This window comes from Siniperca chuatsi, linkage group LG14 (assembly GCF_020085105.1).
Source record: "Siniperca chuatsi isolate FFG_IHB_CAS linkage group LG14, ASM2008510v1, whole genome shotgun sequence".
In the NCBI taxonomy this organism is placed as follows: Eukaryota; Metazoa; Chordata; class Actinopteri; order Centrarchiformes; family Sinipercidae; genus Siniperca; species Siniperca chuatsi.
The window spans coordinates 3,186,315-3,213,806 of record NC_058055.1 but is presented as its reverse complement, the minus strand read 5'-3'; the positions used below and the strand labels follow the sequence as shown (position 1 = coordinate 3,213,806).

The 27,492-nt window shown below is 42.4% G+C and overlaps 1 protein-coding gene across 8 annotated transcripts in view; it reads left to right on the top strand.

Annotated features, from left to right (window-relative positions):
- Positions 1-27,492, top strand: part of robo3 (roundabout, axon guidance receptor, homolog 3 (Drosophila)) — a 152,089-nt gene that overhangs the window by 119,872 nt on the left and 4,725 nt on the right. For 4 of the 8 annotated variants that reach the window (XM_044222036.1, XM_044222032.1, XM_044222038.1 and 1 more), the window contains 18 exons: positions 2,156-2,280; positions 4,661-4,832; positions 8,867-9,072; positions 14,996-15,077; positions 15,947-16,115; positions 18,722-18,888; positions 19,021-19,142; positions 19,252-19,468; positions 20,076-20,200; positions 20,839-21,022; positions 21,900-22,148; positions 22,664-22,703; positions 22,918-23,057; positions 23,277-23,558; positions 24,513-24,660; positions 25,175-25,393; positions 26,298-26,497; positions 26,764-26,871. In XM_044222036.1, coding sequence (XP_044077971.1) covers positions 2,156-2,280; positions 4,661-4,832; positions 8,867-9,072; positions 14,996-15,077; positions 15,947-16,115; positions 18,722-18,888; positions 19,021-19,142; positions 19,252-19,468; positions 20,076-20,200; positions 20,839-21,022; positions 21,900-22,148; positions 22,664-22,703; positions 22,918-23,057; positions 23,277-23,558; positions 24,513-24,660; positions 25,175-25,393; positions 26,298-26,497; positions 26,764-26,871 — 2,955 coding nt within the window. The remainder of the gene's footprint in view (positions 1-2,155; positions 2,281-4,660; positions 4,833-8,866; positions 9,073-14,995; positions 15,078-15,946; positions 16,116-18,721; positions 18,889-19,020; positions 19,143-19,251; positions 19,469-20,075; positions 20,201-20,838; positions 21,023-21,899; positions 22,149-22,663; positions 22,704-22,917; positions 23,058-23,276; positions 23,559-24,512; positions 24,661-25,174; positions 25,394-26,297; positions 26,498-26,763; positions 26,872-27,492) is intronic. The other 4 variants (XM_044222040.1, XM_044222033.1, XM_044222034.1 and 1 more) reach the window with 2 other exon arrangements.

The window sequence follows — 27,492 nt, the reverse complement described above, 5'->3', positions numbered from 1 at the left end:
TTGTTTATCTGGGTTTCCAAGCAGTTTTCTCCTCATTTAATCACTCAATCAAACTCTAACCCTCTCAACAAAATGGAAGAGAAATTGACCTTCTCTGAGGTAACTAATGTCAGCAAGCATTTCTCCAAGTGTAATTGGTCTGGGTTGACAAATTGAAGCAAAGTTATGCTGTGTTTGAACCCTGCAACAGACGGACTGAAAGCAAAAGAGCCCAGACTTAAAGGGGCAGCATCTGTGAGTCACAGTAATGCACCCTGTCATGGTCCGGCTTTTTGTTTTTTTGAAAAAAATTGCAAATTTGAAGAACAGGCAAATTATTGCATGTTTACATCAACTACAGTATATTGTAAGGAGGGCACACAACAACACTGCATACTGTATGTAAGGAACTTCGGAGCCTCTACAGTATACGTCAAGGTGCATTGTGACTTTTCATTGTTCAGAGATTTTGGTGTCTTCATTCAGGGTTTTTTTTCTTTGTGCAAATTTAAATTTCACATAAAAAACATAGATGGAAACTTGCCTATTTATTCTTTCACTTTCACTATGACTGTGACTTTCACAGTCACCTTCACTGTGACTGTTTAGTGTTTTTTTTTTTTCTGTTGCTTGTCTTTGTATAAGGTCCTTGCCTTTCTCTTTCTCTCGGTTTCTCTCAATGCAAATTGAGACAGGAGACAGAGAATGAAAGAGAAGCAGGAGATCAGGTGGGAAGATGAGAAATCAATTAGGCCTGGTGGAGGGCATCATTATGCATTCACACCCCCCTCTGTGGAGGAAGGCCTGTCACTTGCTACAGAATCAATAGAAATCAAAGAGGTGTGTGTGTGTGTGTGTGTGTGTGAAGCCACAAACACAGACTCCTGCCCTCCATCTATGTTCAAAGACCCGTGATTAGCCTGGTGCCTGGGATCAGAAAGGTGACCCACAAACCTGAGTTTAGGCTCCTGTGGGTTCTAGTCTGGCCTTTTTGATAGGCTTTACACACTAACATAGAATGCTGATTATCATGGCCTATAGCTTAACCAATAAGCATCTATAGCAGGCTTAGTCAATCAAAACCAAACAAATCAAGGTCACAGAGGATCTATTTTGTAGCCCCATCCCCAAATAGCCCTTTTTGGCCTAATAGTTCCAGGTACTAAGGAGCCACATAAACTGAACTCTGGACTTAAACCAGGAACTAAACGGCTCCTTTGTGCATTCCTGTTTGCATCTGAAGACCTGTGAAAATTAGTGAAATTATTAGTATTTACTGTTGCGTGACTTTAATAAATGTAATGATTGGATGGAAAGGAGGCATGCAGAAGAGGAGGTGGAAAACTCTAAATAGACGACTTGCTGAGTGTTTATTGCCGACTTATTTCTGTTAGGTACATATCCACTATTTAAAAAATAGCACGTTTCTCTTGCTCACTGGCTTTGTTCCCTCATCGCTGCTCCCTCTCTCTCGTTCACTCGCTATTTCTCTCAACCACTGCTCCCTCTCTCTCTCTCTCTCTCTCTCTCTCAAAGTGCTCTCAGCTCGTTCTCACCCATTCTCCCTCTCTTCTTATCTCGCTCTTTTTTTAAACTAGTCGGGAAGCCAACAACATTGTTTTTAACTTTAATAAACTTTACAAGAAATGTTCACTCCTTGTTCTAATACTGATGCTAGTCGTCCCCAGTACCTGCTTGGTGAATGAAGCAGTACACATGTAGAAGCAGCCCCCCCCCCCGTGGGTCTGTTGTGCCCCCCGCCCCCCTCAGCTGGGTGAGTCATCAGGAGTTTATCAGACATAAATGATGTTTGTAAGTGGCAGCAGAGATTTGCGTTGTTCTGTTTTATGCTTATTACAGTTAATACAGGTATGTGTACATGTGATTGTGTGCCTCTGACTGTGTGCGTGTGTGTGTGTGTGTGTGTGTGTGTGAGAGAGAGATAAATAGAGAGGCGGATCTTGAGTGAGAGAGCTGTCACTTATGAGTTGCTGTCATCACTGGTGGCCTGTCACGGCTTAGTGCACTCAATGTCACTGCTGGCACATTCTCACTGTATTAAGCCCACTCAACACACACTGACCACACACACACACACACACACAAAGAATGACACATAAAGATTACATTTCTATTGTGCCCTGATAACCATTCCTCTCTTTTCTCTGTGTTACAGTGCCCCCTCAGATTGTGGTTCGGCCACGGGACCAGATCACAGCTCCGGGTCGCACTGTAACATTCCTCTGTGGCACCAAAGGAAATCCTCCACCAGCTGTCTTTTGGCAGAAAGAAGGCAGCCAGGTAAAAACAATCCTTTGATATGTATTAAGGTCAGCTCTGAAACTCCTTCTATTTCATAGAGGATGACACCGCTTCTGCCCTCTGAGGCATCCATCAGGGTTTCATGGTCAATTTGTGTCTGACAGTAGGTGTATTGGGGAATGGTGTTTGAGTGGCAGGGAGGGATAGTGGTTAAAAGGGCTCCCACTGGTGATAGAAGTTTCTGTACTATCACATATATAGAGTTAGAATAGTAAAGCCATAGGAAATTAGGTCATTTTACAAATGGACCACATCACAGGAATATACTGTATATATCTGAATATATTGTGCTTTTTCATGGTGGTTGTCAGATGTTTTTCCACAGTGCAGTTAAGGTAATATAGGGGCTCTCTGTCTCTGTTTAAATATTATCATGATCCCAACATTCTGTATATGTTTAAACAGCTTTCCTTTCAAAGATATTCCTTTTCAGTGTTGGGAAATGCTACTCTTAAACGTTTCAAAGGTTCATCTGTTTAATGATATTCACCAAAAAAAAACCAAACCTATTACTTATTTATTTATTTTACTTAATCTTTCTTTATCCAGGAAGTCTCTTGAGATACGTTAGCTGTTTCACAAAAGAGGCCTGGCCAAAATGGTGGTGTAGAGTAGTTAACACAGTCACAAAAAACAATATACAACATTAACATATTAACAGCACAATAAATTAATATTAGAGGCATGAAGGAGAGAACTTGACTAAGTAAAGCAGTTGGATCGTGAAACATTGTTTTGAATGTGCCCGGTGTAAAAGCAGTTTTCCAAATGAATGCCTTGGAAATGATTCTAAGTCTAGAGAGCGTTGTACAAAAATGCAGTTCAAAACAAGCTCAGCTCCATCTTGAAAGTTGAAAATGATCCATCCAGAGGGTGTTGTGTTTCCTGTTCACTGTAGTTTGAAGTAAACAAGCACATCTCAAATCTGCCGCGTTCACGTCAACATTAGCCGTACGGCATGAAAAACCACAGCCCTCTTATTCATTTCAATGGGACCACTGCTTTATTACAATGAGGACATTGAGCGCTTGGGTAAAAAGAAAGAAAAGCAGGGTCCTCCTGCAAAAAAATTCAAACCCAGCTCAAATTTTGCTACAACGTAATGCAACGTAAATAAAACGTGAACCATAATTTCTGTATGTTGTTAAACTACATTGTTTTGTATTATTAACTATTTTAGCGGATTTCACCCATTTAAAAAAAATCTTCTTAAAATGTTATGCTAGTTTCTTTACATGCCTCTGATACATGTGGTTTAAAGAGGGCCTGCATCTCTTCCCCCTTATTTCTTCTTGACTGTCATCCTTTGCTTTTACCGCTATGTACTGTAGTTTAGTGCCAGGGTGACTCACACACACACAACCACACATTCATACACACCTCATTTTCCCATCATCCACACAGGGTATTATTCACCAAAGTGTGAGTCTGCACAGGCCTGCGTGTCTTCTCAAGTGTGTGTGTGTGGGTTTGTGCATGCGTAAGTTTGAGTGTATGATAGGCATTGCAGCCTGTTGGAATGCACTGAAAGGCCTGATGAAAGTGTGTGGGTGCCTGAAGCATGGCTCCCAGGTGCAGATTAGAGGGGGAAGAGTGAGATTGGAGGAGGCCTGGAAAATGTGTGTGGGAGAGGGAGAACAAGAGTGGAGGAGAGAGATAAAGAGGAGAAAGCATGGAGGAAGAGGAGGAGGAAGAGGAAGTATGTGGGTAGCATGTTGTGAATAGTGGCTGCCTTTCAGTGAAACACCCAGGGAATGTACAGTTATTTCATACAGATAGATGAAAACAGAAAGTAGAGAAGATCAGGGTTGGGGTGGGGGGACACTTTTGGTGAAATTGGATTGCATTAGAAAGTGAAAGCTGGTAGTACAAGGCTGGGTGGGAATTGCTTTCAGGCTATAGATGAACAAATGGTTATGTGTCTAAAAGTGTTATATATCACTGGTTAATGCTGCTCAAGTTCCCCTGAACAATGACATCCAACAGGTTGATTTTAGCTATTCAGCGCTGTGGTTGGAGCAGTAACATCAGTGTGCCCTGTTGAAGTGCCCTTGAGCAAAGAGATACAGTTTCAAGTTATATTATAAAGTGTATAGCAAGTGTGCTTGCTGCATTCAAATTCAATTCAAACAACTATCCTCCATGTCTTCTGCGTCTTTATTTTCAAGTGACCCAAAGTATCTATTTCATCTAAATGAACATGTCAACACAAGCTAACAAAAGCTCTTATTCTTGAACATTCAAGCGAGCCACATTTATCAATTAATATTGTGTACGGTTGCAAAATTGAAAGTCTTAATAAAGCTGCAAGTGGAACAGCTAATGGAGCAACGTATGTGCGTGATGTTTTCTTCTCCAGATCTTGCTGTTCCCCATCCAGGAGCCGTCACAGTCAGGTCGTTTCTCTGTGGCGCTGAGTGGTGAGCTGACCATCGCCGACGTCCAAGTCGAAGACTCCGGCTATTACATCTGCCAGGCCATCAGTGTGGCTGGCAGCATCCTTACTAAAGCCCTGCTCGAGGTGGAAAGTGGTGAGTGTAAACACAGACAGACAGGCAGGTAGGATGTGGCATATAGACATTGTTAGCTGCAATATTTATGGAGAGTAAAAACCTACTTGACTGCTTTCATATTTTTTCTTTGTTTGTGGTCCATACCATATGTTGTTACTTGGCTTTTGGCTTCCACTGTTAAAATTCTCACACCTGTTGAACATTTGCTCAAGATCGGAATTCAGAGTTTGGTCCACATATATAACCTTATTTAACCAAGAGAAGTGCCTCACTGAGATTAAGAATTAAGAATCTCTTTTGACATCTTGACACCATGAATCTTCCTTTGTCTGTCTGTTGATCGCATGCACCCTCCTAGCAAGTAATTGGTTACAAATCCCGTCTTAAAATGTTTGAAATATGGTATCTTTCTGCATGAAGTGTATTGTCTGGCCTCTGGCGGATTATTTTCATTGGTTTTCAGAAGACAGTACTGAATTAAATGACACATTGATATGGACATTTTGGCATTTGTGTGAGAGAAATTGCCACTGCAGTGTGTGTATCTTCAGCTTTGCAGCTAGTTTGACTCACTAGTTTAATAATTGATGCTTAGTAAGCCAAAGGAACAATTGTGAAACTTTCCCCTATAAACTGGATAAAGTAAAATAAAAAAGAGACAAAAGTCATGAAAATACACCATGCATGTGTTTTAAGTTGTCCTCTTCAGGTAGATTAGAGTCAAAAGAAAGAAAAAAATACTTTCCTAATCTAAACACCAACAACTTCTTTGCTAATCTTCAAACAAGAGTTATGTATGTAACTACGGTTCTATGAATTTTAGATGACCGCCGGACGCAGTACTTAACACTGGATGTTATCTGTCTCGCGCACGCGTGATCCTGTAAAAACGGGCAAAGGTGCACGTTGAAGCCCAGGTGGCCACAGCACAGATTTTACTAAGAGGCACCCCCGTAGTGCTGCCCAGGAAGTGGAGACACTCCTGGTGGAGTGGCCCCTGATATTAAGAGGCAAAGGCAGTCTTCTTGACCTGTATGCCTCCCCAATTACCTCAACAGTCCACCTGGAAAGTCTCTGTTTGGACAGGGCATGCACTTTCCTATGGCCCCCGTAGCAGACAATCAGATTGGCGAAAACCAGCACTTGCCTGTATATAATTCCTCAAAGCCCTCACCGTGCAGAGTAGTTCTGCCAAACTAGCTTCCTCATCCTGTAGGCATGAGGGGTCATAAGCTGCCAGCTCAGTGACCCTCTTTGGGAACAATGATTGGTTAGCACTGGCATTTGTAGGCTACGCGTACAAAATGAGCGAGTAAACATCGGGGAGTGAATATCTTGCTTCTTTAACGTAGGCAACGAAGCACCTCGACAGCAATCACAAGAAAGGAAGTTTTACCCCATAGCATAAACACATACTGAGGAGCACTCACGCTTTAATCTCAACCAAGGAGGTACACGCTTTAACGAGCGAAAGCAATCATCAGGGAACAACGAATTAACTACAACTAAGAAGTTGTCTACTACTAAGGGAAAATAAACAGCTGGCCCAGTGACATTAAACCTTAAAGGGGACCCGAAAACAGGCTCCTCAAGATCACTGTAGAGCTAATAAAGTGAGATTACTTAACTTGGCTAGCCTAGCAGAGCTGGGTTAGCCTATCTGTAACGTTAGGTGTGTAGCCGTGGTTATCTAATTGCAACCCTTGGAGGATGAAACCATAGCTCCAACCATGCGGTTACAGGGCTACTAGCAAAGAGTCACTGGCTCTCTCCTTATTTAAGCCTTTAGTTTCAACCTGTATTTGCGGATTACCTGCAAGAAGATACAAGGGACATCTTTTATGATGATGTGGGCTTATTAAGGCGGCCCTATGTCATCCCAGGTCACATGTGACATGTTGATATTGAATACTCGACCTAGGCGTGCGCAAGACGTAAAACATCCAGTGTTAAGCACTGCCTCTGGCAGTCAGGAAGAATGAAATACTTAACATTTTCGGCTTTATATTTGATTAATCATTTCTCACAATCTGCTGATTTAACCTCCCTCCCCCCACACGTGCACTGATATATAAATTCGAAAACCCTTTAAATCCATCTCAAATTAAAATATTCTTTCCCCAAATGAGCAAACAGCAGGAGACCTTATCTGATATAACATATGCCTGCATCCCTCCCATTCAGGGAGTAAACAGGGATTTTGTTCTGCTCTATCTACACTAACACTAACTAACTGTGTTGACATTTCACATTTTCAGTTAGCATTAGTTACCTGATGATATCAGAGCTTTCTACAGCACAGAATACAAATGAGGGTACGGTCCCCGTCTGCAGGAAATATCAAACTGTAGAGTGAGTGAAATGTTTTTTGCATGGCGAGGGCTTTGTGAGTGCCAGATGCCATTGCAGGGAAGAAAAGAAAACCAGGGACATTCAGATACAAACAGTCTTCAACTCCTTTCCACATCCATTTATGAATGTGCAGGATTTTTTTTTACTAAGCATAACTCTGCTAGTTGGCAACACTCATACCATGGTGTTTACATTTAAGATTGAACTTACAGACATACAGACATGGAGCACAGCCGTATATGTCCATGAGTTTCTTGGTGATGACTGTCTGTGGCTGCAACAAGATGTCATCATCTTGGGGTCAAGTGAAAGCACGTTTACTCTTTAGGACATTTATTTATTGAAAATGTCTAGATTTACAAGCAACGTGTTCATTCCATGTTGTGTCCTGGCTAACACACTCACTGCAATCCCAATTTCAAATGTAATAGATACAACGTGCAGAGATATGGTAGATGTTTTAAATGTAAATGTTTAATATCAGGGAATCAATGTATTGAAGTCATTAATAGCTTAATGACTACGTGTGATAGGATACAGATTTTGGTTTCTAGTCATGATTGTCTAAAACTGTTATATTCCCTACAAACACATGCATGTAGTAAAAAGGAAATTTGTGTTGTTTAAAGAAACTCAGTTATCCACCAAGACTATGTTCCAAATAATCCATGGTTACTCAAAGATATAGTATAGCACACAAGTATAATACATATTAAATACTGTATTCATTGAGGTACTCAATATCTTGTCAAGTGGTCCATCACTCTGACAGAAAGCAACCGTATCAACATATTCCTGCCTGAGAAAAATCTATGTCATCGATTTGCATGCTGAACTGGGGCAAGACCAGGGAGAGGTGGACTTGAGAGCCTCTGGGAGTGGATGTTCTCTTACAGTGACATTTTACATTTCACATGGCAGGACAGGCTGTGATTTTACAGGCAAACATGAAGATTTGTAACCCAAAAAGCAAGTTGGCTTTGGTGTATCTTTCTCTGTAAATATGACTTTCAGGACAATAATTACAAAACTACCAAAAAATACCCTCAAAAAACACATCAAACATATCAACCAAGCCTAATAGTTTAACATGTAATGGATTTGAAGCAATAAGTGAGATGTAATGTTTCCATTTAGCCTGTGATTATTGGATTCAGTTTGGTTTCTGAACAGTTGAGCGCAGCGTTATAAGCCCTGTAGCTTTTTGTTGTTGTGATGGATAGTGAGAGTGGAAAGTACTGGACAGGATGTTGGGGATTTTGTATAAGCCAAAATGTCTGTGCAGTCTTAGAGCAGCCTTCTTGAGTTCTGTTTTAGAGGGAAATGTTTGAATACCACCGTGAAGTTGACCGTGAGAATACTTGATGATCATCACATTTCGGGCCCTGGGTAGTTAGATAATGAATGTATGTCTGATTGCAATGTATTATTGTGTTGAAAAGGACGTGTTTTGGGTGCTTTTGTGTTTCTCTTTGCCGGTTTAGAAAATATAGGCAGCACTCCCATCACACTGTGTGGTACATACTCTACATACTGTAGCTCTACAGTGAATTTGATATTAATCACAGCTGAAATGATGTCACAACATAAGGAACATACAGTTTAAGTCAAAAAGTCATCTGAATTCTCTAATGACATGAGGGGAGTTCAGTTATGGCCTTGTATCTCAAACCATCTGACTTCGTTCCCTGTCCCTACAGCACCTTCAGACCGCGTCCCGCCCATCATCCGCCAGGGACCAGCCAATCACACTTTAGCTCCTGGTTCCACCACTCAGTTACACTGCCACATCATGGGCAACCCCATCCCCAGCATCCAATGGGAGAAAGACGGCCAGAGGATCCTGGGAAACGATGGTCGAATCAGCTTGATGGAAAACGGCACCTTCCAAATCACCAACCTCCAGGTAATGAATAAAATACTTCCACTAAAACAAACAAAGTGCAAACACAGTATATTCGTTTATGAATTCCCAGACAAATGAAAAACGTTTTATTTGCACGTGTTGTTTTGCTTTTTAAATTCACAGCTTTTCTGTGATGACCTTCAGCTAAGTTTAAATCATTGTATATTTATTACTACTTCTCATTCCATCGCACCACACCTTCCAGTAAACTCCAGTAAAATGTATTCCCGATGAAGGCCCTACATGCATCTCTGTTTGCACGTAAAACACAGTGCAGTTCATGCAAGATAAACATATCCCACATGAGAAAACACCAGCTTTAATTACAGGGAAAGAATGAAGCACTTTTTACAGTTGACTCAAATGATGAGTTTTTATGAGAGGAGGAGAGATGGGGAATGTAGCAAAACTGCATCTGTGAGGCGTGATCACCATGATAATGAGCTTGCGAGGCCATTAGCAGTCGTTAGCACTGTCTTACTCCATGCTAATGAAATCCTTTCTGCCCAGAATTCCCTCCCGGGTATGAAGCAGCACCTGAGGTCACTGCAGCCTCCGTGAGACTCGAGGAGGCTCACACATTAATTGATTGTGGGTTCTCAATGATTAACGATGGCTGAGACTTGTAATTAAATCCTCAATTCATCACTGCGAGTGAGGACTGGATGAATGAGAGATAGGGATGGAGGAGCAGGAGGCTGAGTGAGAGCAGAACATAGAAGGAGAAATAGTCGGGAGTCAGAAGCCTAAAGTGCATTTCATGCTGCATTCATGTCATGTGGGAATAAAAGGGAGTGACTTGACAGCTGAGAGCACCAACGTGGAAGTGCTCATGCTTTGGAACCCATTTAAAGCTGCCAAACACCATGTTGAAGTTCTCTCTAGACTTGGGATCCTTTTGATCAGATTCTACTCAGTGAACAGACATGCCCTAAGTGATGGTGGTGTATTTGAGTTTATTGTTTTGCTGCAAACATAACAACAAATGGTATTCATGGCTGTGGATTACAGAGATGAGATCACAAAATTACTTGTTGAAATCATTTGTTTGTTTCATCTGAGATGTTGTTCCGTACACTTTAGTTTCTGGCTCGTCAGTGATCAGTCAGGTCGAAATTGGACACTTGAGTCCATCAGCAAAACAAAGAATCAAGACCTACAGTTACACTGAAACACTGCAGTTGTATTGCATTTCAGATGTAAGCTGTAATGATGGTAGGAAACAGGACAAAGAGTCTACAGCCACGCTGATGGCTCTGTGAGGCTGTGCTTAGGCACAGTGGTTCTAAATTCTCACATGCCAACATGCTCACAATGAAAATGCTAACATGTTACCATGTTCAACGTCTTAGTTTATCGTCTTAGCATACCAACAATTGCTAATTAGCACTAAACACAAAGTCCAGCTGAGGCTGATGGGAATGTCATTAGTTGAGTAGAAGAGAAGAGAAAACCCCCAATGTACCCCAACTGTCTATTGTGCATATCTATTATCAGTTGACAGACCAACGTCCTACTTCAACTTTGACCGTTTTAGTGTAACGGACATTACAAGTGCATTTAGTCTGGGTTTTACCTTCAGATAAAGAGGTTTAGATAATCTGGCTGAACTGTTGCTTATTTACAACCTGTCTGAGCACTCACATTTCTTGCCCCATTAGTCTTATTTTTAGCAATGTTGCCATGCTTCGAGATCCCAGCTAAACTTGGTGAGTACAACTGGTGGCAAAGCTACGAAAATAAGAATCGAGTTGTAATAAACTGAAAATTTCCTTTAATGTAGTCATTGTCTATTAAAAGTGGATACTGAAAAAGTAGATGTATACACTAATTTCTTATTGATTATCTAATCTCATGATATCTATGTCAGTCTGGCTATTGTCCAGAATGACAAAATGACGAATGATGAAATAAGGCTTTTCCCAAATTCTGCTAAGAAAGAACTTTTCATTTTCCCTAAGATGTTAGATTTAAAATCTATCACATTTATCATTTTAAAAGTCTCTGAACAGGCCTTTATGTGAGCTCTGCTATGAAATAACTCCAAAGTTAAAATCAAAAGAGAGTGTGAAACACATTAAATGCAAAACATTGAATCTTCCTTTTGCATGATAGGAAAAAAAATTAAATTAGCATTCATACAACACATTTAACCCTGAAATAATCAGTATAAATAAGTCGATTTCATCTGGGCCCCTGGAGGGGGACAGATGGTCTGTTTGTTCCTCGTACCCTGGCAATGAGGAGGTGCCATTACCCTGGGATCTCTGCCAGACACTCACTGCCGCTGTCCCTCACCGGTGCCAAGACAGCCTGGACAGACGGGAAGTGTGTGTGTGTGTGTGTGCGTGTGTGCGTGTGTGCGTGTGTAGTTGGGTTGGGGCGGTTAAAGAGAGGTTTGAGCTGCCATTCTGCTAAACGGTTGATGTGGGCGTGGGGTAGGGTGTGTATGGCAAGGTAAGAAAGGGAAGGGAGAGGGACAGTTGGGAAACAGAGGAACCCAAACAAAGCCTGAAGAGTGTGAGAAGGACTACATGGACAAAACAGATTACTGGCAGTAATCTGTTTAAAGCAGGAAATCAAGTTCATGTCTTCACTTTAAATCCCAGTGTACACGTGTTCTGTCTTCTGTGTGCTACTGTGCCGAAGACTGATACCCATGCTAACTGAGTAGTTAGCAGGTGGTGGAAGAAAGTGCAGTGCAGAAATATCCCACATGTCAAAGATGTAATCAAACTATACTAAATAAATAAATATTCTCAGATTCCCTCTTTAAGTTTGGAGCTCCTCTCTCCTGCCTCCGTCCCTCCTGTTCTCCTCTTTCCTCTCGCCTCATCCATTTTTCAGCAATCTGTTTCGCTCAGCGCCCAGAGCTGCCGGCCTTGATTAATAGTCAGGTGTCCCGGCTGTTTACCCCACCCGCCCTCCGTGCCGATTCCCCATCCACCGATCAAACGCCACCATCTGGGGACCCACTTTTTACCCCCTCAGACAGACGCGCCATCAGCCGGCCCACAGGTCAACTCAAGGTCAGGGCCTATAGAACGCGGGGGGGGGGCAGTGAGGGAAGTTGTATAGGATGGAGAGTCACCTGTCCAGTGTCCTGCAGGACGCTCTGACAAGCCACTTAGGCTTGAGTTATTCCTTTGTCAGCGTTACTGATGAGCCAGATGTAGAAGAGGAGTGTGCATGCCGCTCAGCGAGGCACCGGTCATGATAGGCTCTGCCTTGCACATCCTCTGCATAATGTATAAGGTTTTCAATGGGAGTAATGTGGGCTGTGTTCGCAGAATAAGTGAATAAGGGAAGGCTGATTGTGTTTGTGGTGGATTGGGTCTGCATGTAAATTGATGTAAAATGAACTACAGAAGACTGAAACATCTTGCAGCAAAACAGATGAAAAACTAATTAAAATTCCCCATGACACTCCCACACACACCTGTACAACCACACACACACACACAAAGAGCGCAACAGGAGAACTATTTAGAGAGCTGCAGCCCTCACAGCTGCAGTTAACATTAAAATAAAGTCAGTCCTTTTGCCCTCACTCTGTACTGTAATGGAGCCAAGGCATCTGACACTCTTACTATAATTGATCTAGTTTTACGCCTGCTCTCTGGAGTTTATGTTGTAAATAACATGTTTTGACTAATTTCTCACCAAAACACATTTTGTGTGTCCTTAAGACCTTTAGAAAATTGCTTTGAATGCAAACTGAATGCATTTCATACCTCCATAAAACATTTGCAAAGCCTTTATTTGTGAATGTTATACTGGTGCACAGCTCCCTTTAAGGGTGCATTAAGGCCCCCGGTCGTTGACATGCACTACTGCCCTTTGCCCTCTGCAGAAATTTGTTATCACAGACGTTTGGGCATGAATGTGTGCTCTTGTGTGAGAGCTGGTCAACAGTACAAGGGCACACCCTTCAAAACATCGCTCTACAACACCATAGTGGTCAGAAATGAATTTAGGGCTTAAAAATAAACGCCACACACTTAAAGGTATTATGTGGAGTTTTCTAGTAAATGAACAGTTATGTTCTCATTCGGTTGTTCACCAGAACACACTATGTAGGAGTTGTCTTTTTCCTGGTGCATTGCTACGTTCCTTGGCGTGTTAGTTGGCATCAGACTGAAAACAGCCCTTCGGTGAAGAAAATGCACGGGCGTTTGGTGCTGGCGTATTGTTTGGGGTAACGGTGAGATGATGAAATACAAGTCAAGAAGTCTATTTGGAGTAACAACAGATGAGTTAGAAAGCTTATCACACACTAAAGCACTGCACAGCTGTTGATATATTTTGATTTTACAGTGTTGCGATGACCATGAGATAAACAGTAGAAATACGGCATTCACTTCAGGAAGTCAGGAATGAGTGTGTGCACGTATTTGATTGGCTAATAAAGCTCCTTGATGACATTGCATTGCAGCAAAAGTTGAGCCACTTTCAGCCTTTTTTGCCGGAGCGCTCTTCGGCGGCACCCATTCGGTGCTACATTATTTCACACCGTGCTGTTGTCTATCTGAACGCCCAACTGAAACTGAAAATGAAAGAGAGAGACAGACAGAAACAAAAAAAAAAAAAAAAAAAGAAAGACAAAGACAAGAATGACCTGAAGCTAAAGCAACAGAAGCATGTTCAGAGACGCTGCTCCTGCGAGTTGTTACTACCTCAGTGTCACATTGAGAGATTCCCCAGTGTGGAGACCCCCAACATCTCCCTCTGTTGTGAGCAATTTCACAGCCCGTCTAGCTTTTGGCTTGCCTTCCAAAAAATGTAATAGCCAGCATTCACACACGCACACACACACACACACACACACACACGCACATTTATCACACACCTTAATTACATCTGCTCATAGCCTGCCCAGAATGCTAAGTAGCTGTTGAGTATAAAGACTGGCGCCTCAGAATTTCTAGACCTCTAGCTGGTCATTAAAATTCTGTCCTTTGATCCTTCCTTTAACTGTCCTCCTCTGCCGTGCAGGACTCAGACGAGGAACATAAAAGCCACCAGCTTGACTTTAGCTTTGACTTCAAATAGGTCCACTGAGAATACATCACTTATGACCAAAATCGAAATAACTACAATTGACAAAATGTCCAAAGTAGTTAATGAAGTAGTTTAGTCCATTAAAGCAGATGCCATAATAATGTATGCTTAATTAGAATGCAAATATTCATATGCAATTAACAATAATTGATGCCCAACAGAAGCAATTTCGATGAACAAATTTAGATAAACATACCTAATTTATTGGCTGAATGCTGCATTTTACTTATCTTGGCTGAAATGTGATGCCATTTAAATATCATCAATATTACTCAAGTTGCTGATGTATCACTTCACATCCAAACCATGCTAATGAAATCCATTTGCATTACCATGAGGCCCCACGTGCCCCTAAAGTTGATCTGTCTAAGGACTAAAAATGTCATCTTTATGTTATTACATCTGTCCATGCATCAGTCTGTGTCTAGTCTTAGATACTTATATGATGTCATCTGAGATTTCCATGGCTGCTGAGGTGTCCATGACCTCATCATGATGCTATAGTCATACCAGAAAGACAGAAAGACAAAAGGTGATAGCTGTTGACAAAGTTATAGATATAGATATACCTTTTAAACACAGATGGGAGTTACAAGCTGCTATACACTGATACTGAAACGGCAGTCTCACTTTGATGTGGAAGTTGAAAGAGTCACCTGGCCGGCTTTGTGTGAAGAAGCTCTCTGTTCTGCTCCAGCTTCCCTCTGCTCAGTATTCTGAGTACAACATTCTGGTTTGAGAGATATGACATTTAGTCTCAATCACTGGTAATGGGTACATTAACATAGTATCACAGTCTCACTTACACACACACTCACACATGCACACACTAAACTAATGATACACATTTTACTGTTGCCAGGAAACGGACTCCGGGGTTTACACCTGCCTGGCTTCCAGCTCCAGCGGAGAGACGAGTTGGAGTGCAGTGCTCACAGTCAAAGGTAAATTGTCTCTGCATGATTAAAGTACATGCAAATGACAGCTCTGTGAAATGGCAACAAATAACAACACAGAGATATATAATAAAAAAAAAACTTTTATACAGTTGAAAACAGAAGTGTCTAAAAACTGTAGTCCTGATTATCTCTCTTTTGTTTCTGCACTATTATTAATTTGAGCAACTTTGGAAAAGTCACTGTGTAACACTTTTACTGTTTTAATTAACAGCAATGAAATGATCAGTTAGTGTGGCTGCAGATAAGAAACATTACGCACTGAGAAGTAATTCTTAATGTTTCTTGTGACCATTTAATTGCTCAAATGAAACAAGTAACTGAGTCTAATTAAAGCACGTAACCCCTGCTGGTCCTGAGGCTGTCACCGGGCAGACTGCACACTGTCTGTTGAATCACAGTGCTTTGGGAGGCTATGCCCTTTTTATTTTCTCCACAACTCATCAGGCATTAGTACATACAGCATTTCAAGCTGTAGAGATTTCATTAGTGGCATTAAGTGAAGGAGTAACGAGTTAACAAGCTGCTCTGATGACACCTAAGTTTGTTATTTGACTATTAGCGTTGTAATGGTTAGCTAAGATCTAATAGTTGTTGTGAAAAGCGAAGTCGTGAAGTCTGTTAGAAGTGAGGAACTCAGCCCGCAGCGACGGTGATGCAAATGTTCAGTCATCATTAGCGGGATAACACAGAGGACATTATGAAACGGTAAGGCTGAAGGCGGATGTTGCAGTTTAATCAAATGTGCCCCCTCGTCCTCTCTCTGCTTTTATTTCTCTTCCACCTCCCTCCTCTCTCTCCTGCTTCCTGCTTCCTGCCTCCATCTTTGTTTTCTCCTCCGTTCCCTCACCATCCAGAGAGTGCAGACCCATCAGTAGCTCAGGCCACAGAGCCCTTCCAGTTGCCAGGTCCGCCGCACAAACCCATAGTCACAGATGTGTCCAAGAACAGCGTCTCTCTGACCTGGCAACCCAACGCCCACGAGGGAGGAGCTGCTGTCACCTCCTACATCATCGAGGCCTTCAGGTGTGTTTCGCAGAATCTTAGCCACATCAAAGGCAGGTGCAAAAACAGGAAGAGATACACTTTCCCCTGTTTTTACATGATATTGGTATTGGCATCTTCACGGTCGTCGAGGGCAAATGAGATTTTTTAGTCAGGGGCCCTTCACTGCTTTACCTCAATGCTTTTTCAGCAAATAATTTTGTCACAAATCATTCCTCTTCTTTATTTAACAGTCAAGGCTGCATTCTTCTTGTACTGAATACCAAAGATTTGGATAATTTTAATTATCTTGTCAGAAAAGAAAAGCTTTTCATTTTGGGACACTAAAACACCGTCACTGAAGCCCAGACTAATCAAATTCGTTCACAGTTTGCAGCTCTTTAAAATGAGTCAAGCTACCACATTTATTAATTGTTATTAATCCTTGAAAATAATACTCAGTTCTCAAAGAAATACAGAACAATTCAGTGAATAAAATGTACAAGGAATGTTTCAGGTTTTACAGACAGGTAGGTCAGGTAGGAACTTGTGAACGGATGACATATCTAGTCAAAACATGTCAAAGAACTTGTGCTCAGACAGTTCATAGTGACGAACGTGTGAAAGGACTGTTGTCTTTCTTGTCTGTCGTTGATGATCTAGTCACTCATGAACCTAAATGCACCTCAGCAGAAAGCTCCAGGTACTGCCACCTGAGAGGAAGTCCGCCTTGGATTAATTAGGGGGAAATTTGATTTAGCTGAGCAGGATGGGTGGCTCGACGGATGGAAGGAAGCCTCCAGATGAAGATAGGCAGCGTTATGGGGAAATGTGTCCTTCCAATTCGATAAAGAGGGGAACACCGGCAGAGCTTAATCAGATCCAGACGTCCACCGTGGCCCATGGCAGCGGCAGAGCGTTTCCGAGTAACGCAGACTGATTCTTTATAAAGCAGCTGGAGGGTACCGGTGGGATGTTTGCAATAACATTTCCTTGCCTGTGGTGCTAAGGTTTGTTTGTAGGAGCACAGCGAAGAGCGAGGGTTGGGGCTTGAGTGTGTGTGTGTGTGTGTGTGTTCATATGCCATGTGTAATAATATTTATTTAATGCACAAAGGCAGACTTTCCATTCTCCTGGTGAGACTGCATTCATTGGGGCCACAGCCGTGTGTGTGAGAGTGTGTGAACTCCCTCTGAGCATCTCTTGCACAAAGTTACCTTGAATCTAGCGCCGGCGCAGTGCGGCCTGCGTGCACACACACGCACAATAGATGAGTATTCATGTGTCGTTTTCCTCTTTGGTCTAATTGTGCAGTTCAGCACTGAAGCTACTTCACCACAAACCCCCACAGTGCCCTTGGGGAAAATCTAAAAGTGTCAAACAAATGGTTGGGGAGGCCTTTGACTGCTGCTCTGCCGAGGTGACAGTAAATTCACAGAGAAAAAGGGAGAGACGGGAGGAAAAGGAACGGGGTTGAGCGGTGGCGGGATAATGCATCTGGAGGAGTGCCACAAGGCTAAGAACACGTCCTCATTTCCTGTTGGCAGCTGTACCTTCTTACAAGCCTCATTGCATTATTCATCAGTACAGCAAATTGTATCATTTGGAGGAGATCTTCTAGTGAGCACAAACTTCTCTGAACCGCGTGACTTTGCTCACATCTGCTATTGTTTACCACATAAGAAATATTAGCGGAAGCCAAAAATAGATCCTGCTATTGCCTGGAGATCTTCTCATGCACTGTTTAATTTTGTAGCTGCGCATCAAATCAGCATTGCAAAGCACTCCTGAATGCAGCATGTTACTTGTGCTGTACTTAAGTACACACTTGAGGTACTTTTACTTTACTAAAGTAGTTTCTGTTTGTGCCACTTTATACTACATTACCTTTCAGAGGCAAATATTGTGCTTTCTTTACTCTACTACCATTATTTGACAGCTGTAACTAGTTACTGTACCCATTTTACATACAAAACATATGAAGATATGAACATATGATATGATATTGGTTGTTTTGTCCAACTCTTGGTGACGGTGTCACTGTGGGCTCTGGGTAATTTCTCACTATTTCCTGAAGTTTTACAAACCAAATAATCAACCGGTAATCTAGAAAATAATCAACAGATGAATCCATGATGGGTTTAGCTGCATAATAATCATTAGTTGTAGCCTCGTGTAAAATGCTGCTTACACAGTAATGCATGAGTAATAATAACCTAATGATATAACATGTAACAGTCACAGGGGACATTTTTCTGCATCGAGTACTTTTGATACTTTAAGTACATTTTCCTGATTATACTTACATAGTTTCACTAAGTAACATCTTGGTTGCAGGACTTTTACTTTTAATGGAGGATTTTTACAATGTGGTACTTTTACTTAAGTCAAGGAAATGTATAGGAAGGTATACTTTCTCCACCACTGTTGTCTTGCCAGTGTAAGAAAGTAGAAATATGTTTGATTCTTCACCTCTTCAGTGAATTCTTACTATTGTAACAGTTGCACATGCCATATAGTACATGTCATGTGCATAGATTTTTTTACTTTCACATTTTACTTGTGTCCTCTTAGATTAGGGATCCAATTTGGTCTGTGAATGTCATTTTGTTATCAGACACACAGTTTCTTCGTCTATCCTTTCACAGCCAATCAGCAGGCAGCACATGGCAGACCGTAGCTGACATGGTCAAGATGGAAACACACACAATCACCGGGCTTCTCCCCAACACCATCTACCTGTTCATAGTCCGAGCTGTCAACGCCTATGGCCTGAGTGACCCGAGCCCCATCTCTGAGCCTGTCAGAACGCAAGGTTAGTCTGCACCTCTCTCACACCAAATTAAACATGACCCATATGTAGAATCTTGAAAAACACCACCGTAGTTTGTGCTAATGCATTAGCAGCAGCACTCTAAGAAGAAGTGAATATGTGTGTTTCCCCCAGACGTGAGTCCTACAGGTCAGGGAGTGGACCACAGGCAGGTGCAGAGGGAGCTGGGAGAGGTGGCTGTCCAGCTGCAAGAGCCTGTCACGCTAACACCAGCTTCCATCCGAGTATCCTGGACTGTGAGCGGCTCTTTGTTTTATTAAGGGGAGGAGGGTTTAAGGGTTCAGTTAGGGTTAGGGAATGGAGAAGTGACTATTTCTCTCCTCTCTCTTATCTCAATTCATCCAGGTTGACCGTCAGTCTCAGTACGTCCAGGGCTACCGTCTCTTCTACCGACCCAGCGGGGGGAGCTGGATCCTCCAGGACATCAACTCCCCCTCCGAACGCAGCACCGTCCTCACCAACCTGCTCAAAGGAACTGAGTATGAGATAAAGATCCGGCCCTATTTTGATGAATTCCAGGGCAAGGACAGCCGAACGCTACTGGTTCGAACCCCAGAAGAAGGTAAGAAATCTGAAACATGTCTGTACCAGAAAGAGAATCAAAGAAAACCTCTTAAAAACTAGGCTAGGTTGTCTTTGACATTGCGGGGCCTTGAAAATGGCTGTTCATTAGCCTGTCTGACACCACATGAATCTCAGTAATGTTATCTCCTTTTGGGGTTAATTTTATATCATCCGCAATTTGGGTTCATTTATATTGATCCCCATTTTCATTAAATTCAGCCTCCACACACGGCAATTTTTGCAGCCTGAGGTTCTCAGAAGGTTTATATTAGTTGATTCAAACTTTAGATTAAAAACAAGGGAGCAGACGGTTTTTTTGCCATCAGCACTTATAGACTTTGGATCGACCTGCCTGAGTAGCTTAGTCTGGCAAAAAAACATTATTGACTTTTTAAAGCACTCTATAAAACTTAATTTCCCCTCCTGTTACAGCTCACTTTCATGTTTCTTGACTTGTGTTTTTGTCCTCGCTTTTAACGCCTTGAGCAATTTTGTTTCCGCAGTTTAAATGTTTTGTACTCACTTGTTAATAATTATTCCATTCATTGTGCTCACTATAAGTAGGTTGATGAAATGACATAAATGTTGTCCCCCACCTCTCACAGTTCCCAGCGCCCCACCCAGAGCTGTTACAGTGGCAACAGTGAAGCTAAGCAACAGCTCCAGCATCAGCGTCTCCTGGGAGCCTCCACCCAGCGAAATGCAGAATGGCATCATCCAGGAGTACAGGGTAAACACACCGCAGACGAGTCGGGTCACATGTCACAGTAAAATAGTTTCATCTGAAGGCAACAAGCACTAAACACTTGTACAAACTGCTCACAGCTGCTGGAAAACACTCTATACAGCACATACGACACACAAGGAGCTTCCTTTCACACAAACTAAGAATAATGAGATTTCCTTAATTGAATTTATACTAATCACAGAAAAAGATGTAGATTAAAGGAAGCTGGGGGTTCATGGAGGATTGTGGACAGCGCAAAAGAGGCTGCAGTTCAATCTCATGAAGATCACCCTAATATTTTGTTCATTCATTGTACATGCAGAGATAAATCTTTGACAATGGAAAAGAAAAATCCTAAGGCTGTTTTTAAGACTTCAAACGTAGAATGCAGCTCACTGGTTAGTGGTCAGGTTCCATGACTGCTGTACATTTAACACAGGGGATATCTGACTGTGCTTTGATGTCATTTTGAACAGATCAAATATTGCAGCCCAAAGTTAATTATTTCATCAGTGAATGAAAATGCAAATACAGTCAGAAGAGAATAGGCTGAAAAGTATCTAAAAGTGTCACAAAAACACACCAGAGACTGAAATGAGCTGCATAACAAATTCATTGCCAACTTTGTGTATCCCAACAAGGTTTGGTGCGTGGGCAACGGCGGTGATAACCAGACGCGCTACTACATCAACAAGACGGTGGACGGAAACACGTTGTCCACAGTGTTGAAAGGCCTGATGCCCGCCGTGCTCTACCATGTGGAGGTGGCGGCGGTGACCAGCGCCGGCATCGGCACCCGCAGTCAGCCGGTGTCTGTTCTCATCAGTGAGTCCACAATGACAAAAACAGATGAAGAAACAGGTTGCAGATGTAGACAAACATTTTTTATTTATTTTTTATTTTTTTGCAAGAAGGGGCAAATTCATTCATTTAAAAATGATGTCAGCGTGTTTGTTTATTTATTTCTACATTTTCTGCCATGCTAGCGGTGTTGCCCTATGGATGACATTGTCTGCCGGTCTACTATTGGATGGATCACAATGAAATTCCGTACACACAGACATTGTCCCCAGAGGATGAATCCTAATGACTTTGGTGATCCTCTGACTTTTTCTCTAGCGCCACCGTGAGGTTGACAGTGTTGATTAAGAGTAAAATTTCTCAACAACTATTTGATGGATTGCCATGAAATCTGGTACATACATTCATGTTGCCCAGAGGATGAATCCTGATGATTTGGGTGATCACTTGGGCCATCATCAGGTCAAAATTTTAATTTGTTCAGTATTTTGGTTTATGAACAAATGCCTGCAAAACTAATGACATTCCCATCAGCCTCAGTTTTACTTTGTATTTAGTGCTAATTAGCAAATGTTGCCATGCTGACGTTAGCATTTAGCTCAAAGCACTGCTGTGCCCAAGTACTGTAGACTCTCTTATTTTTACCCCTCTGTCCTTTCTCAACTGCTTTAGGCTTATTAATGTATTATAAGGGTATAGATATATACAGGGTTAGGTTTTTATTGGTTTTTATAGGTTTTTTATCCATTTGGCTTTAAAACATTAAAACTATGCAATATGAAATACAGTGGATGGATAAAACAACAGAGCAAAAAGAAAATGGTAAAATGTTCTGTAGTTTTTCCTCACTTCTTCCTTGTAATCTCATATTGCCTTCCTCCCTCCCATTGTCTCCCCCCAGAGCTGCCAGCTGAACAGCCCTCCATGCCAGGCGGCGGAGGCGGTGGTGGCACTAGCGACAGCGGCGACGAGAGCAGCGTGAGTCTGGCCGAGCAGATCACCGATGTGGTCAAGCAGCCGGCGTTCATCGCGGGCATCGGCGGAGCCTGCTGGGTCATCCTCATGGGCTTCAGTGTCTGGATCTACTGCCGGCGCAAGAAGAGGAAGGAGCTGAGCCACTACACTGCCTCCTTCGCCTACACACCAGCAGGTCAGGCAGATAATTAAGATGTGAAATGATATATTGTCACTGACCTGAGGCTCTCTGTCTGCTGTCTGGTATGATACCTTGCACTTATGGCAGAAGTCGTGGAAATAACCTAAAGTGGCATTCAGACTGTACCCCAAGTATGATTTATTTAATATAATAAGGAAAATGACATTAAAAATAGCCACAATGTAATACGTACTGTACATAAGGTCCTATTGTAGTTTACCATGAGTCTGTTTACTGCAGCAATGCTTGCTTTTATAGATCTGTTACTTGACTATGAGAGCCTCGATTTAGAAAAACAGATGTATGATTTATTTGTGTTTTCTCTGCTATGACTGACTCTTCTGTAACATGCAGTATTCATACACAGTGGATACATCAACTTTTGGACAATTGAAAACATTTCTGTAGAAATGACAACAGCTGAGAATGGCCAAGTAGGCCATGAAAATGTAACATCCATGAGTCAGTTTACCCCTCCTCATCACTCTCTGTCTGTCTGTCTTCTGCAGTTGGTTTCCCTCATGGAGAGGGATCAGGACTCAACGGAAGGTAATTCAATTATATCCTACATTTATATTCTGCTATGTGCCTGCTCTTTTTTAAATTCACAGTCATCAATAGACTGGCCTGTAATTGTAAATGTTTCTCGTTGTCTCTCCATGATGCTTTTTCTTTGCTGTTTTTGTTTTTTTCCATCTGGACAGTCGTTGCTGTTGCACTGTGTCCCTCCATGTCTTAAATTAATGCCAGAATGTCTCTGTAGGCCCGGCGTGCTGGGAGGCAACATGGGCAACTACCCATGGCTGGCAGACTCTTGGCCCACCACCAACCTGGTCCACAGCGGTAAAGAGGCCGTCAACTGCTGCACCACCAACCACGACACAGCGGAGAGATACTACAATGGTAGGATGCTGCTTAAACAGAATAGTTTGGTAGACGCAGTGAATATCTGTTTTTGGATTCTTGTGCTGATGTTAAAGCTGTTTTGGCAGATTTTCTTATTAAGTTGAAGCTTCATTGAGCACGATGATAAGTAGTGACATTCAATATGACAAAACAGAGATAATAGACTCCTAACAAAGCAAGAAAGCTGTGCTAAATGTTAACTCCATCCCCGTGTAGAAGCTGGTATCTCTAACTACCTGAATCAGACGGAGAAGTACAGCATGGGTGGCTCCACCGAAGGTCCCATTTACAGCACCATCGACGCCACCAGCGAGGACCTGCACAGCTTCACCTACGCCCAGCACACCTCCACCACCCCCTACGCCTCCACCTCCATCATGCCTTTCACCAACCAGACGCAGGCGCCGGCCCACGGCGGCGAGCAACTGGACGATGGCCACTGGATCACCCAGCCGGGGACCTCCGGAGCTCAGTACGCCCAGCCGGACCGCTGCAACGGTGAGGAGGGCCCCGGGGTCATGACCTTTTCTGTCTTTGTTCAGTATAGACAGATCTTGTTGTTGCAGCCTACCAACGGAACCAGCTCAGCACGCGTTCAGTTCTCAGCATGCATGCTTGTTTTTAAAAGCAATGCATTGGCAACGCAATGCAACACCAGTTTGCATCTCCAATGTCCTCAGCCCTTATTCTACCTCCAGACCCACCAGCTGTACTGACCAATCACTGCTCCCCATTCCACGCTCCCAGTTCAAACCCAAGGGTGAAAGAGCATAGACCTCTTTTTTCTCAAGCTTTTAGCTTTTCAGATATTATTGTGACTACTAGATTCCTCATATTCTGTTTTTACTATTCAGTGGTTTTCTATAATATTTCCACATTTATCTATAATTATTTCTTTTCATTAGCGCTGCAATGATGAGTCAGTTAATTGATTAGTCGATGGCAAAACCTTTATCTGCAACTGTTTTGATAATCAAGTAATTTTTCAAGCAAAAATACCAATAAGTGCCTTGTTCCAGGTTCTCAGTGGTGAGGACTTCCTGCTTTACTTTGTTGTGTGTGATATTAAGCTGAATATAGAAAATGGTGAATTTTCCACCAATTTATAGACCACAGAATTGATTAATCAAGAAAATAATGAGATTAATGGGCAATGAAAATAATTCTTAATTTATTTATGTGGTTGTATTTGTCACCTGTCTACATTTGTTGTTTTTAAATGTGTTCTATAAATGCATTAACTCGACTTTGCATCAGTGCTGCACACCGGAAAAAGGAGCTTTCTAGAAGGGTCAAATGTAAATATTTTAAAAATCAAATTTTTGCTTCCCCATTTTGCCCTACTCTCATACCCATATTCATATGTTTCAGCCACGGGCCTGCTGGGACATGTGTCAGATTATGCTCATGATGTGAACCATTGTGTTTCTCTCTCTGTCGGTCTTATTATAGGTAAGCCCAAGCAGAAGGCCATGGGTAAGGCTGTCAAGACCCCGTCTCTGACCTGGATGGAGGCGTTGCCCCTACCTCCCCCCGTTGGAGAGCTGGAACAGTGTGAGCAGGACGACCAGCTCCCAGAGCACGAGGACATGGACATAGGGTGAGTCAGACTCCCACTTCATCTCTTTCTCACACACACACATCTCTATAAATTAGTATTACACTGCTACATCATCACTTAGACTTACTGTCACCTCTAACGGGCACATTAAGTATCGAACCCAACATGGCTCTTATGCCTCTGGCTTTAACAACTCAATTACCTGGGCCATGGTCAATTGCTTTAGTGATTTAGCTGTTTTCCCAACCCTTAAAACACAATTAGCTGTGCTCCTCCTTACCAGTCGCTCTCCGCAACCTCAGAGCAAACTGTCATTCACTATAATGCTCATAGCAGCAATCCCACCCTAATTGAAGCTTAGCCTCCTGCAGTTTTGCCAACAGCAAGACCCTCTAACTTGAGTACAGCATTGATCTTTAAGTAGCCTCATAGCTAGCTGGAATTGAAGGCACCAGTGAGACAACAGTTTCTTTTAAGAACACATACAGATAAGATCCAGCCACATCGCTTACACTGTATCATCTAGCTGTAACACTCTTCTTTGTCTGTGTAGCTCGGATGAGGAGTGGTGTCCTCCCCTCCCAGAGAGGACCTACCTGATGGAAGGCTGCGAGGAGGGACCCGCTCCCCCACAGAGGAACAACGCCTCCTCTCCGGCCACCTCCTACAGTCACCAATCCACTGCCACACTCACCCCGTCGCCTCACGAGGAGGCCCGAGCCCCCCCTGACCTCCCCCGCCTCAACCAGCTAGATGGCCAGCAGCTGTCACGGTATGTGAACAGGCTCGGTATTGACTGGTAGCTAATGGTTGAGTTCACTGTACTGTATATGTCTACAGTAACTCATGACCTTGAATTCTTCTCATCAACACATTGCCTCTGCTTTCGTGGATGCAAACCTCCACTCTGCTTTGTGGAAGGAAGGTTGTTTCATTTTGAATCCTCGTGTTTTTCCCCAGAGATTTTACTGTCCACTGTTTAGTTTACAGAAGGATGCTTTTTTTGTTAATGGTCATTATGATGTAATGAATAAATGAAATGAATATTATTTAGTTCAGATCAATCTGTCAACATGGAGAACTTCCTCCATAACAGTAGGTAATCAGTCTGAACAGTTTCCAGCTCCTCCCTGTTCTCTTTTTTTTAGCATTATCTAATAAATGTAAAGTTCTTTTATTGTAAGGCTTTACATTTGACGCATCCTGGCTCAATTCAACACACTCAGGGGTTTTGCTGCTACATCCTTACATGGTCTGATATGACTAGTATCTTAAGGTGGCTAATGTTAGCAAACTAACTAGTCTCACTAACTAGTCTCACTTTAATAATGTATTTTGAAACTGTAGCTCCACATTTTCATGCATCAACCATTATATTTTTTTCATATTCAGGAAAAACTACATCATTGCCTGTAATTTATTTATTTTACTTTTACAGTGACAGTGCACATTGATCCACATGTGCCATTGTTAGCCAAATGGCTAATCCCCTGGCCAGATGTTAAATTATAACAATGAAGCAGATACTATCATTACAGGAGAAGACGGCAACTAAACAGAGGATAAAAAACATACACACAATTTATCATTTTTTGCGTAAACCTCACTCTGAACCAAAGACTTCCGATTCCCCTGATTTGTTCTCTCCAGTAACATGTTGCCCTTACTTCCCATAGCAGACGGTTGCCCTGCGGTCCAGTGCCAGCTCTCCAGGCGACGAGCCCGCCGCTCACCCAGTCCAACCCCAACCTCTCTGGCCAACAGCATCACGGCTCATCGGAGGTTGGCACGCTGCAGTGCCAAAGTCCTGCCCATCGCTGCCCCCACAGCCAGGGGCCGGCTCTGAATGAAGACAACGTCAGCGCGACTACACCCGGTAAAGTGACTGGCAGCGGCGTGTGCTCACGCATGCAAGCCTGCACGTAATACACACACACACACACACACACACACACAAAGGCACATTAGGAACAAGAACATGAAAGCTCACCATCCATGTATGCATTCACCCAGGAACTGTGCTGACTTACTGTTTGTAATTTAAATGATCCATATGCACTGAAAACATCAAATGCTCCGTGTCTGTTCAGTGTGGAGAAAAAACACTTTCTGATTGTGGTGTTTTTCCCTTCCCTCATACAGTGCACAGTCGCTCATCCCCAGCAGATACATGCACTCCTCCCAACCAAAAATCACGAGTGAAAAAAAAGGTGTCTAAGAGTTCAGCCTACAGGAGAGATATACAAGGAGGTGAGTGGATTTCAGTTTGGATTCATATAAGTTCACTTCAAGGATAGGGCAACAATAACGTCTACATTTCTGTTTTTCATTACTGACATTTGCTCAAATTCAGAGTTCAAGTGTTACTGAACATACAGGGAACAGTTGACTGTTGGAAGTAGGGGTTATTTAGCATGAACATGACACTGACACTGTCGTAGGACATCAACTGTTCTCAGTAGCTGAATATGCAGCTCTGCTGCAAAAGAGAAAATCATGTCCACAGTTATTTTCTGTTACTATTCACTGCTCTTTGTCAGTGAATGAATAAATACACCCCATAATAATCCAGCACGTACACACAGATATTCTGCAACACAGCGGTGGTACAAAGGCAAGATGTGAGTAATAATTTAAAGCTGCATTGTGAATCCAGTAACCTTGAAACCACTCAAACAGCACGTGAATCACAGTCAGAACCCTCATTTTAACAAGCAGACAGTGTTCATTTAAATTGACCCGTGTTCTAAAGGGAGCAACACTGTAACTCGGGTTCTCTCAATTATGCAGGAAAACAGACAACAGAAACAAAATGCTCTCTCTTTTTAAAAAAGCAATATAAAGCTATTATGAAACAGAAATCTGACACTA